We start from the raw sequence: 11,036 nt of genomic DNA, 5'->3' as shown, positions 1-11,036 counted from the left end.
TGGTAGCCAAAGTTGTTCATTTTGGTAGCCAAAGTTGATCAAAAGTTCATGGTCACCAATTCGGCGCGACTACGCCAAATTTTAGCTTGGTTATTACTCCTAATAGATAGCACAAGCCACTAAGCCAGTTGCACCAGCAGCGGCAGGAGACACAGATAGAGGATAAAAGGTGTACGCAGTGCGTGTATGTATATATGTATAGCCTGCATGCAACCAACGTGTGCCAGGTCAATGTGCAGGTTGTATCATTGATTAGAATGTCTACACATATATATCAGAATGTCTAGAAGGTTAGTACAATCCGTAGACGACACCAGATCAGTTGCCCGTTGTTTGCAGTTTCATATCTGTCTAAACGTTCTTCTAATTAAGTACTTACTCCTATGTAGTATGTCCATATGTATGTAATTAAAAGGTGAAGTGTGTGGCTAAACCACCAACTAAAAGATTTACGCAAAAATAAACCAGTTTCCAGGTCTAACGTGACGCTAGATTTGTGTACGACAATTGCCACCGCTCAACTGCCACGCGTTGTCTAACGTGACACTTGGTATATAGAGTATATATCTGCACCTCCGTTTTGGCCAGGAAACCACAGCCCCGGGCACTCTCATCCCATCAATCTGCAGGCTCCCACCGGCCACCGCAGCCCACAGCCCCAGATCGGACACGCCTGACGCCTGCAGACCACGCAACCGGCAGAGAGGTGACAGATCGTATACTGACATGAAGCCGAGGTCTTCTTGTTCTCCCAGTCCCGGCACTAGCAGAGCACTGGTCGTGCTGCTGCTATGCTGCTTGTGCAGCTCCGTCGCGATGTCTCAGACTGCCGACTCGTGCACCAGCACCAGCACCACCACCGGCCTCGCCGCCGTCAGCCGCCTCATCCCCTTCGACACCTCCAACCTCACCTGCTTCGACGCATGGACCTCCCAAGGCTTCATCCTGCGCGTACGTCATTTACAAATACACTTGTATTACTACTTGTACATGTTTTCATTGCCTCCGTCTGCAACAACGGCCACGGCGCGCTTGCATATATACATGCAGTACGGGAAGAGCGGGCAGAACAACACGTGGAGCTTCGTGCTGTCGGCGCCGGACGGTGGCGGCTACATCTCGGTGGGGTTCTCGTCGGACGGGTCCATGGTGGGGAGCAGCGCGGTGGCCGGCTGGACGACCGGCGGCAGCGGGGTCGGGGTGGCCAAGCAGTACCGGCTGGGCGGCACGAGCCCGGGGAGCTGCCCGCCGGACCAGGGCAGCCTGGCGCTGGTCCCGGGCACCACGCTCCTGGTGGCGCAATCGTCGCGCCTCTACCTCGCCTTCCAGTTCACCGCCGCCGACGCGCAGCAGCAGCCGCCGCCCTACCTCATCTACGCCGTCGGGCCCTCGGGCGCGCAGCTCTCGAACAACTACCTCGTGCGGCACCGCAGCTACGCCTCCGCCGCCGTCGACTACGCCACGGGCGTCGCCGCGTCCACCAGCGCCGGCGCGTTCAACACGAGGAAATGGCACGGCGCGATGGCCGGGCTCGGGTGGGGCGTGCTCATGCCGGTCGGCGTCGCGCTGGCGCGCTACTTCAGGCGCCACGACCCGTTCTGGTTCTACGCGCACGTCTCCGTGCAGGGGGTCGGGTTCGTGCTCGGCGCCGTCGGTGTCGCCGCAGGGTTCAAGCTCCGCGACGACGTGCCCGGCGCCGACAGCCACCAGGCGCTCGGCGTCGCCGTCCTCGTCTTCGGCTGCCTCCAGGTGCTGGCGTTCCTGGCGCGGCCGGACAAGGGGTCCAAGGTGAGGCGGTACTGGAACTGGTACCACCACTACGTCGGCCGCGCCGCGGTGGCCTGCGCCGTTGCCAACGTCTTCATCGGGCTGTCCATCGCGCACGAGGCCACCGCGCTCAGCGCGTTCTACGGCGTCTTCCTCGCGGTCGGCGTCCTCGCCTCGGTTGTTCTTGAGGTCAGGCTCTGGAGGACCGCCAGATCCAGCCATTGATTGATGATTGTTGAATTCGGCGGCGCGCGCGTCTGTCTGGGTGCGTGAGGCGCCGATTCACGTACATCGTATAGTACCATTCTCTGTGCTACATATATACCGTAAACCGTACTGAGCTACATAGTGTCTTTAGGTGTTTGTATGAGCGTAGATGATTTGTCTTCGTTGAGAGATATTTGATTCAGTGTCTGTTTCTCCGTTTATTTGAATTTTCAGCTGATTCATTTGATTTTGTACCGTAACCTACAGCGTATGCAGGGTCTGGCTACAACTATAAATTCAAAAATTTATATTCTGCTTGGCCTCACTAGCCAAGTTTACCTTTAATTTAGACCGTAGTGTGGAAACAATTTGGCAACTGTATTGTACGTATATACTAGAGAAAATCTGGCCCAAGTCCAGCCTGACACGTGACTTCAATACAGCCAAGTTTGTGTAGAGATAATGAAGCTTGAAAAAAAAGCCCCAAACTGTCATTTCAAATGTGTTTCATAAAAATAGTGGATGTCCAACTACTCCAACTCTAGTTAGGAAACAAGCTTACACTCAAGTCTAGGCTTAATTTGTATGCCTGAAGTAATTAGTCTTTTTATCCAATATGGCATGTAAAATGTTTAGGTTCACAGCCGATTATCTTAAAATGCTTCAACAATATGTCGATCACATAAGAAAGAAAATGATAACTTCACATTTTCCGATCCCAAACCCACCTCACAAATACCCTATTCTTCTATCATTGACAAAGAGCCAAGACCAATCCAAACGGGGTTAAGGAAATCTAGGGTTCATCATCGTGCAAACGCAAATAGAAGACAGACACTACGGCAAGGAAACCGTAAAGTACGACTGTTTTGCAGTTTAGTCCTTCACTAATTAGGAAACGCACACACCGTCCCCTTCCTCCCTCCAGAAGCAAAGCAACAGAACCCAAAATTCCCGGCTCGAAGAGTCTAGGCATCGGACGCGCCCGCCCGAGAGGCTACTCGAATCCCCCCCAAAATTCCGCGGTGAGAGCCACTGATCCATCGCAAAACCCATCAAATTTCGCAATTCAAATCACCCAACCCCACCTCCCGCCACCAATTCGTGCGCATCAAATCGAGCACCTATCCCTTCGCAATCAGTGAGCCCCCACCGAATCCACACGCAGCCTGCGAATCCCTGGATCATTTGCCCCCGATCCACCATTCCCCGAGCAAGGAGATCTCAGTCAACCGAAGGGTCAAGTCTCGCGAAGCTTTGAGTTGGAAATATGGGGAAACCGCTGATCTACGAGATTCTGGAGAAGCCGGCGAGCAGCAGCGTCATCGGCATCTGCTCCCTGATCTGGTGGCTCATCCAGAAGCGGGGCATCGGGTACGCGGACGTCGGGCTGAGCTACGAGGCCGCCGTGGACGGCGGGCAGTACTGGCGGATCATCACCTCCGCCTTCTCGCACATCAGCGTGGTCCACCTGGTGTTCAACATGAGCGCGCTGTGGAGCCTCGGCGTCGTCGAGCAGCTGGGGCAGATCGGGCTCGGCGTCGAGTACTACCTGCACTACACGCTCGTTCTCGTCGTGCTGTCCGGATTGCTGGTCCTCGGGTTCTACCACATGATGATTCAGAGGTTCAAGGTGGAGTACTTCAGGAGGGTCACTGCGGTTGGCTACTCATGCGTTGTGTTTGGCTGGATGACAATCCTGGCTGCCAAGCAACCGTCGTCAAAGCTGAATATTTTTGGGGTTCTTTCACTGCCCATCAGCTTTGCGCCATTCGAGTCGCTGATATTCACATCAATCATGGTGCCACAGGCTAGTTTCATCGGCCACTTGTCGGGGATAATTGTTGGGTACTCAATTGCCTGGGGTCTGATTCATGGGATGAACAACTACTGGGCAATCACAATGCTTGGCTGGATTGCACTTGTATTTGTCTTGAGCTTGAAGCGTACAGGATCTATGGAGTTGAGTTTCATTGAGATCGAGCCAGTGACAGATCCCTCGCTGCCTTCTGTTGGTGTGGTTGCTCCCAGAAATGGTAGAACTCTACAAATGGATGTCTTGCCTGGAAGAAGAGTTGCAGACATTGTATAACACGCAGAGAGGAAATGCTCGGCGAATCCTGTTTTTGTTCTGCAAACTGTATCATGTCGACACAATGCTATGTATTCAGTTTTGAAATTCTGGTGTCGGCGTGTCGCTGATGTCTTTAACCATTGCTGTGTAAAGGAATTCTTCATCTGGCCTTCCAGATGCATGTTCATTTTGAATAGAAATGAATTCTTTGCGCTAGTTGCATAGTTACCATGTAAAGAGAGTTTTTCTAACTGAATTCCTTCAGTGCTGCTCTTTTCACGCATGTTTTATGTGTTAATGCCAAGATTCAAACTAGAAAGGCAATTACAAGGTGTAGCTTGCAGTTGAGGAATTCCAGCCACAGCTGCAACAGCAAGCTGTTCCAAACAGTACAAATGCTTTTGTTACATGATGTAGGTTGCATGAACTGATATGTTCGTGCATTGTTGTCTCAATGTATTTAGGAAATCTATACTGTTCTCGAGGCACCAATCAACTACTTCTAATACAATATTTTACTTAAACCAGGAAGTCGGCCCTAGTGCACAATGGAAAAAAGGCTGTCAGGAATTGTAGGCTCAGGCCTTTCATCCACGACCTGGCCAAGGAATGCTGAAACCTATGTGTTCATTTATGCAACGGTGATGATAAACCAAGTACATCGTATCTTTTGAAGATAGAAGTATATATACTATGAACATTAGTGTTCCTCAGCTACAACACTTCGTAACTTGGTGTGCAGTAAATTTTGGAATCATCGTATGACCAACTTACATTATTGAGGCAAAGACAATGTTTTGAGATTACAAAGCTAGCACATGGCCAGCACCGTGTTACAGACATAACGAACAGAACCTCGTCCACCCTATTTCAGTGCCAGAGCCAAGTTTTCGCTGGAATCTCCTGCTGTTGCACAGGAAGCAGAAAAGATCTTCAGTTTTGTGTTTTGTCCGTTACATCTCAATCCTGTAGTTGATTATTTTTTTGGCACATAGCAAGAAACACTTCAGGTTGTTCGGGCCTCGCGAATCAATTATTATTGAAAAGTATCCACAATGTCCAAAGCAACTTCCAGCTTATGCTTTGAGGAATGCAATACTTTGGGGACTTCATAGCTCATCCTGAACATGAAATCAACATAGTAAATAAGCCACTTGTATAATCCAGCTAGGGAAATTCATAAAGATAGAAGCTGCATTTCTTTCATTGAAAAGAAAAACAAACTGGATTCTGATTTCTAACTTACATGGTAGTCATCCCAGTGATCTCTGTAGTGCTGTAAGCATATAAAAGGAAGAAGAGTTAGTGTACCATGCATGCATGTATTTACAACCTGTTAATGCATTACACTTTAGGCAATGATATGTGCCTCTAGCACAAGAGCACATCACAAATCAACACATAAATACAAGCCTCTAGCACTACAAATGTAAAACACATCACAAATCAGTCCAGAAGAATATACTTGTACATTTGGCTAGTATGTCTTTATTTTTTTCTGTAATATGTACCATGAAGCATTCAAGGTACGGTGATACCTTGAAAAAACTAATGAACCATGACAAAGATTTTATACATAGGATCTTTGTGGAAAAAACAAAAAGGTGCATGAGCTATTTGGCAGGATAAAGAAAATATACTTTTTTACGAGGCCTTCGGCGCCCACCATCATCCTTTGCCTTTTGACCTTCCTGTACGCAAACAGTTCTTGGTTATTCTTTTGACTCAGGAACCTTAGATTATGATCAACATAGAAGTAACTAGATCCAACTGAATATAGATAATTCATAAATCATAATGCTTCATTCTTACCCTATCCTCCCTAGCTTTCCTCTCCTTTTCAGCTTCTTCAAAAGCCTCCTTTTCAGCCTGCAAAAATAGAGAAAAAAATGAGAGAGTGTTCCCAGGAGAAGCCCGGTTCAATCTGGTAATTTTCATCTGCAATTACCTCCCTATTAGCACCCCAAGTTTCCTCAACAACATTTCTTGCATACTCAGGGTCATCACAAATCAAAATGTTGTCGAAAACTGAACCAGCTTTTACCTGCATACGTTTGAGATATAATTCTACACGGTGCTTACATCAATCAAGAAGGCAGCAAGAAGCTAAAATTATGTCAAAGAAATATAAATCATTTTTGAAAGAAAAAACTATATATAGTACCTGCCAAACTTCAATTCCAATATACTTCAAAGGCTTCAGCACATAAAGATCTGGATCATCCTCAAACTCTGCAAAATAATACAGTTGACAGCGCGTGATCTTTAAAGCTTAAAGTGGGGTTTAATTCAAAATCAGCAGTTGAATGCAATATTGGTTACTGTACTGAATGTGTATCGTATTATTGACTACTTAAACTGAGTACACATATAAAACCAACATCTTTATTTCCTTACCTGGATTATCGATCCATGGGGTCTTCCATTTACCCTTGTAGTTAGGATTTTTAATTCTCTGCAAGCAGGAGCATGTGAAAAACTGAGCTATATAATTAATATTAAGTCCCAAGGAGTGATCGCCAAGCAAGAATTCAGACCTTGCGTTTCCATGGTCCCTTGTATGCTGGATTCGATACCATCCTGGGCTTCCATATTCCATCCTCGTCCTCATCCCACGTGTCAGGCTGGTTTAGAAGGAAAAATGTCAAATATTTGTCATATTGCGTTGTATCTATCTAGAACAAATTCTTTGCATGTGTTCCTTGCATATGTGACTACATGGTTGATATTTTAAGTCTGACTGATGTTAGAACTTGCATACCTTTTTGGCCTTCGGATCAGGAATCTGTTTTGGGATAGAATCATAGCCCTGACCAACATCAATGATATTTTATAAACTTATACAATAGTCAGCCAATGCATCATTCAGAAAAGAATTGTGGAATCACAAACCTCTGGCTTTACTTCATCAGGATCTTCAATATATTCTCTGTCATCCCAGTCCTTAGGCTGCAGCAAATATGTGTGTCGGATAATATCAGTTTATCATGCTGTAAATTCTGGGAACTATAAAGCTCTAACATAAAAATAATAACCAACCCTTTTGGCGTGAAGATCCTTAATTTTACGAGGAGGGAGGATATCCCAATCGGTGTACATGCTCCCAGTTTCTCTTTCGCGGTTGTCAACAAGTAGGCTATAAGACGCATCAGGCCTAAGAATGAAAGTGTAGAAATGTGTTAACTTGTCCGTCTCACATTCTAGATCTTTCTTGATGGGATAGTTCTGCCCCTGGTAAGAGACTATAAGATGGAGCTTCTTTGTTTGAGTACCACATATATCTGGCCCAAACATCAAGCTGCACAATAGAAAGTTGTCAAAGTTAGCAGGCATAACTCAGCAGCACACATGAATAACTGCATAAAAGTAGAGGATGCAAATCATATTCAGACACCACATTCAGAAGCCGCGATAGGATTATTCACTCACAAGCCATTATGTCTATCTGAACTTATAACTGTAGAGAGACAACAAAAACACCGCACAGTCTTAGGGCTAGGTTACCTTTCAAATATAGCCAGAAACGGTTTGTGGTACAAGTCAAGGGTGTCCAAAACATATACATCTAATAGTAATACTAAATCATAACCAAACTGCGGGAGGTAGTGACACTCATAGTTATTCAAACAATGTGAACAAGTTAAGCACACAGACAACTTTGAACCAATGCAGCTTCGAAGAAATGGAAAATTGATGAGGCAAATGCCGGTAAGAAATTTACCTGTATGGAGTGTCCCCACTAAATTTTTTTTGGTTGACATAACCAGACATAAGCTTAATATAGCCACCACCACATTCAATATCCTGCTCAAACTTAATGGAGTACTGGACCACAAGTGTCCGGTTCTTGTTACTGAATTGTGGGAACTTGGCTGAGATAGCAAAATGTCTAGCATCCATTGTTGTTTGTATTCCTGGTGTTCACAAAATTACAGCACATGGATGAGTCAAGTTCCTGGGCCTAAGCCGCAGCGCATCATCAGTCGAAGCAGAAGTGACATGGATGAGAAGTAAACCTTTGTCATCAGGATCTGCAGAGTATCTCCCCGCTGTGTGTTTGAACCTTCCAGCTTTCCCTTCACTCCTTTTCCAATCGGATTCTACCCACCGACTCTCCCAACCATCTGAATATTGGAACACAGAATCAACAATTCAGTTACATAGTAAAACACCTTATATTAGAACAGGGATGATCTATTAGTGTGGACTCTACTAATTTAGAATTCAAGACTCATGAGTCATGATTTGCAAAGACAACAAACTCATGTTCCACCATGGGCGCTTGAGACACCAAAAAAAGAAAAAAGTTCAGCAGGAAACCTTCACAGCCTCACTACATCAGTTCGAGGTCACCTCACAACGGTTGAGAACTAACAATTTCTTATCGACGTGTGCTAAAGTGCCAATACAGAAGCATGATCTGCCAAGGACAAAGGATGATTGGGGCACAATGGACAATACTCGGAAATCCAGGGGGCCGACGGAGAAAATCAGCGCACGCGCACGCCCCTACCATTCGTCTCGTTTGTCAGACTGTCCAGTCTTCCCCCAAATGGAAGAGCGGAATCCAAGCTACTGAATCAGCAAACAGGAATCGAAAGCCACAGACAGGGTAGAAGCATCTAGCCGCAGCATGGGGCATGCAGCAAGCATCAAAGTTATACTCTGGCTAATCGGGAAGCTCAGCTGGGCACTGATAGTGAGGCATGTAAGCTGTAAGCGTACCTTCGAAGCGCTCCTCGAAGACGATCTCACCGGAAGCGAGGAGCAGCAGCGACGAGAGGGCGAGGAGGCGGTGGAGCACGCCGCTGCCGCGGCGAGTTCCCATCGCCGGAGCGGACAAGGAGCGGGCGGAGCGCCGGGAGGGAGGGGGGAGCTTCGCTAATCGGTACCGCAGCGTGCTGCGTGCCGAGCTCTTGGACCAAAGGGAATATTTGTAGCGCGCGTGGGGGCTAATGTGCCCGTGGAAGTTGGATTTATTCACAACAATGACACTCGCGCTCGATCAAGGCGCCAACGCCAACCAGGTCAGGCACGCGCACCGGGTTTAGCGGGAATATTTTTTTATTTTTAGCCCATTTTTAAAACAAATTTCAAATTTAGGCCGTTTAGGAAAAAAATTTCAAAACTAGACCGTTTGGCCCCGCCACCATGCATGGCGGGGCAAATACACATGACCCCGCCATGCATGGCGGCGGGGTGCACTGGTGACGTGGCGCATGGCTGGCAGAGTACGCTGACGTGTACCCCGCCGTGACTGATGGCGGGTTTGCGCACCCCGCCGTGGATCATGGCGGGGCACGCCCAGGACCACCAAAAGCTCTTTCTCTCCCTCTGTCCTACCCTACCCGCGCTCGCATCTTGTTTAGTTTAAAAAAATTTGGAAAATCGGTACTGTAGCACTTTCGTTTGTATTTGACAAATATTGTCCAATTATGGACTAACTAGGGTCAAAAGATTTGTCTCGTCAATTTCGATCAAACTGTACAATTAGTTTTTATTTTTGTTTATATTTAATACTTTATACATATGTCTAAAGATTCGATGTGACGGAAAATCTAAAAAATTTTGCAAAATTTTTTGGAACTAAACAAGGCTGACAAGACTTGGTGGTGGTCACGTGAACATGCACGACCGACTCGGGAAAAGTGGCCGAACTGACCACTCAGGCCTTGTTTAGTTATGAAAAAATTTCGGATTTTATTACTGTAGCACTTTCGTTTTTATTTGACAAATATTATCTAATTATGAACTAACTAGTATCAAAAGATTCATCTCGCGATTTACAGATAAATTGTATAATTAGTTTTTATTTTTGTCTATATTTAATGTATTATGCATATGCCACTATACTCAATGTGACGGGAAATCTAAAAAGTTTTGGGAACTAAACAATGCCTGAACTATGGGCGCAGCTTTATGGACATGATGATGACTACGGCTGCTGCTAGAGCTAGGCTTTGTCCAAAGCGACATGATGACCTTAAAACTCAAAAACTTTTCAAGATTTTTTATAACATTAAATCTTGCAGCACATATATGGAATATTAAATATAGATAAAAACAAAAACTAATTACACAGTTTGCCAGTAAATTGCGAGATGAATCTTTTGAGTCTAGTTACTCTATGATTGGACAATGTTTGTCAAATAAAAACGAAAATGTTACAGTACCAAAACCAAAAAAATTTCGCAACTTAAACAAGACCCTAGACTAGACTCCATGATGTGCTCAATTCGTACGAGAGGACAAACATGTCCTGTCAGCCTTGTTTAATTTCCAAAATTTTTCAGATTCCCCGTTACATCGAATCTTAGACGTATGTATGAAGTATTAAATATAGATAAAAATAAAAACTAATTATACAGTTTAGTCGAAATTAACGAGACGAATCTTTTGACCCTAGTTAGTCCATAATTGGATAATATTTTTCAAATACAAACGAAAGTACTACAGTATCGACTTTTCCAAAATTTTTTGGAACTAAACAAGTCCAGCTCTCTGCCTCGTGTGCATTGCATTGCTTGGTACGTACCCGCCATGATCCATGGCAGGGTAGCCCTAACCCGCCAGCGATCATGACGGGGTCCAGGTCAGCCACCTCGGCCATGCAGCGCCACGTGGCAGGGTCTACCCCGCCACCATGCATGGCGGGGTGCAGTGTTTTTGCCCCGCCATGCATGGTGGCGGGGCCAAACGGCCTAGATTTGAAAATTTTTTAAGAAGCGGTCTAAATTTAAAATTTGTTTTAAAAATGGACTAAAAATAAAAAAAAATTCGTTTAGCGGATGGCGTTTTGGTGAATTGTTTGCAGACTCGAGGGTGTTTGATACTGACCGTGGGAGGAGCCTGTGGAAGTGTGGAGCACAGCAGCAGACCATTAGCAGCCGCCAGCCTACCCGGTCGTCAGTCGGTCATCACTCCGAGCACTCCGTGCAATGCAACGTCCGTGGTGTCCGGCCGCGACTTGTCAAAGTCAACGGTCGCG

At 46.0% G+C, this 11,036-nt stretch overlaps 3 protein-coding genes across 4 annotated transcripts; 2 read left to right on the top strand and 1 right to left on the bottom strand.

The window, feature by feature from the left end:
* Positions 609-2,302, top strand: LOC8056102 (cytochrome b561 and DOMON domain-containing protein At3g07570). The gene is made up of 2 exons (XM_002458867.2): positions 609-951; positions 1,051-2,302. The coding sequence occupies exons 1-2, from the start codon at positions 727-729 to the stop codon at positions 1,990-1,992; spliced, it is 1,167 nt and encodes a 388-aa protein (XP_002458912.1). The 5' UTR covers positions 609-726; the 3' UTR covers positions 1,993-2,302.
* Positions 2,880-4,316, top strand: LOC8078667 (RHOMBOID-like protein 13). Its single transcript, XM_021456933.1, has 2 exons — positions 2,880-3,078; positions 3,189-4,316. The coding sequence occupies exon 2, from the start codon at positions 3,245-3,247 to the stop codon at positions 4,064-4,066; it is 822 nt and encodes a 273-aa protein (XP_021312608.1). The 5' UTR covers positions 2,880-3,078; positions 3,189-3,244; the 3' UTR covers positions 4,067-4,316.
* LOC8056101 (calreticulin-3) lies at positions 4,696-8,960 on the bottom strand. 2 transcript variants are annotated; one of them, XM_002456729.2, is made up of 14 exons: positions 8,774-8,960; positions 8,065-8,172; positions 7,770-7,962; positions 7,088-7,346; positions 6,941-6,997; positions 6,810-6,857; positions 6,586-6,672; positions 6,446-6,503; positions 6,213-6,280; positions 5,997-6,092; positions 5,861-5,917; positions 5,689-5,739; positions 5,295-5,324; positions 4,696-5,169 (listed from the first exon to the last, which is right to left on the bottom strand). In XM_002456729.2, the coding sequence occupies exons 1-14, from the start codon at positions 8,874-8,876 to the stop codon at positions 5,158-5,160; spliced, it is 1,227 nt and encodes a 408-aa protein (XP_002456774.1). In that variant the 5' UTR covers positions 8,877-8,960; the 3' UTR covers positions 4,696-5,157. The 2 variants fall into 2 exon arrangements, with proteins under 2 accessions (XP_002456774.1, XP_021312607.1); XM_021456932.1 differs by lacking the exon at positions 6,810-6,857.

Source organism: Sorghum bicolor, chromosome 3 (assembly GCF_000003195.3).
Source record: "Sorghum bicolor cultivar BTx623 chromosome 3, Sorghum_bicolor_NCBIv3, whole genome shotgun sequence".
Taxonomy (NCBI): domain Eukaryota; kingdom Viridiplantae; phylum Streptophyta; class Magnoliopsida; order Poales; family Poaceae; genus Sorghum; species Sorghum bicolor.
This window is presented reverse-complemented; position numbering and strand designations above follow the sequence as displayed.

Bases quoted from the DNA above. Each gene is read 5' to 3' on its own strand.
- LOC8056102 (XM_002458867.2), top strand. From the start codon at position 727: ATGAAGCCGAGGTCTTCTTGTTCTCCCAGTCCCGGCACTAGCAGAGCA. The intron at 952-1,050 runs GTACGTCATTTA...ATATACATGCAG, and splicing joins CCCAAGGCTTCATCCTGCGC to TACGGGAAGAGCGGGCAGAA.
- LOC8078667 (XM_021456933.1), top strand. From the start codon at position 3,245: ATGGGGAAACCGCTGATCTACGAGATTCTGGAGAAGCCGGCGAGCAGC.
- LOC8056101 (XM_002456729.2), bottom strand. From the start codon at position 8,876: ATGGGAACTCGCCGCGGCAGCGGCGTGCTCCACCGCCTCCTCGCCCTC. The intron at 6,998-7,087 runs GTTGGTTATTAT...TATTTGCTGCAG, and splicing joins AGGATCTTCACGCCAAAAGG to CCTAAGGACTGGGATGACAG. The intron at 6,281-6,445 runs GTAAGGAAATAA...ATTATTTTGCAG, and splicing joins CCCATGGATCGATAATCCAG to AGTTTGAGGATGATCCAGAT.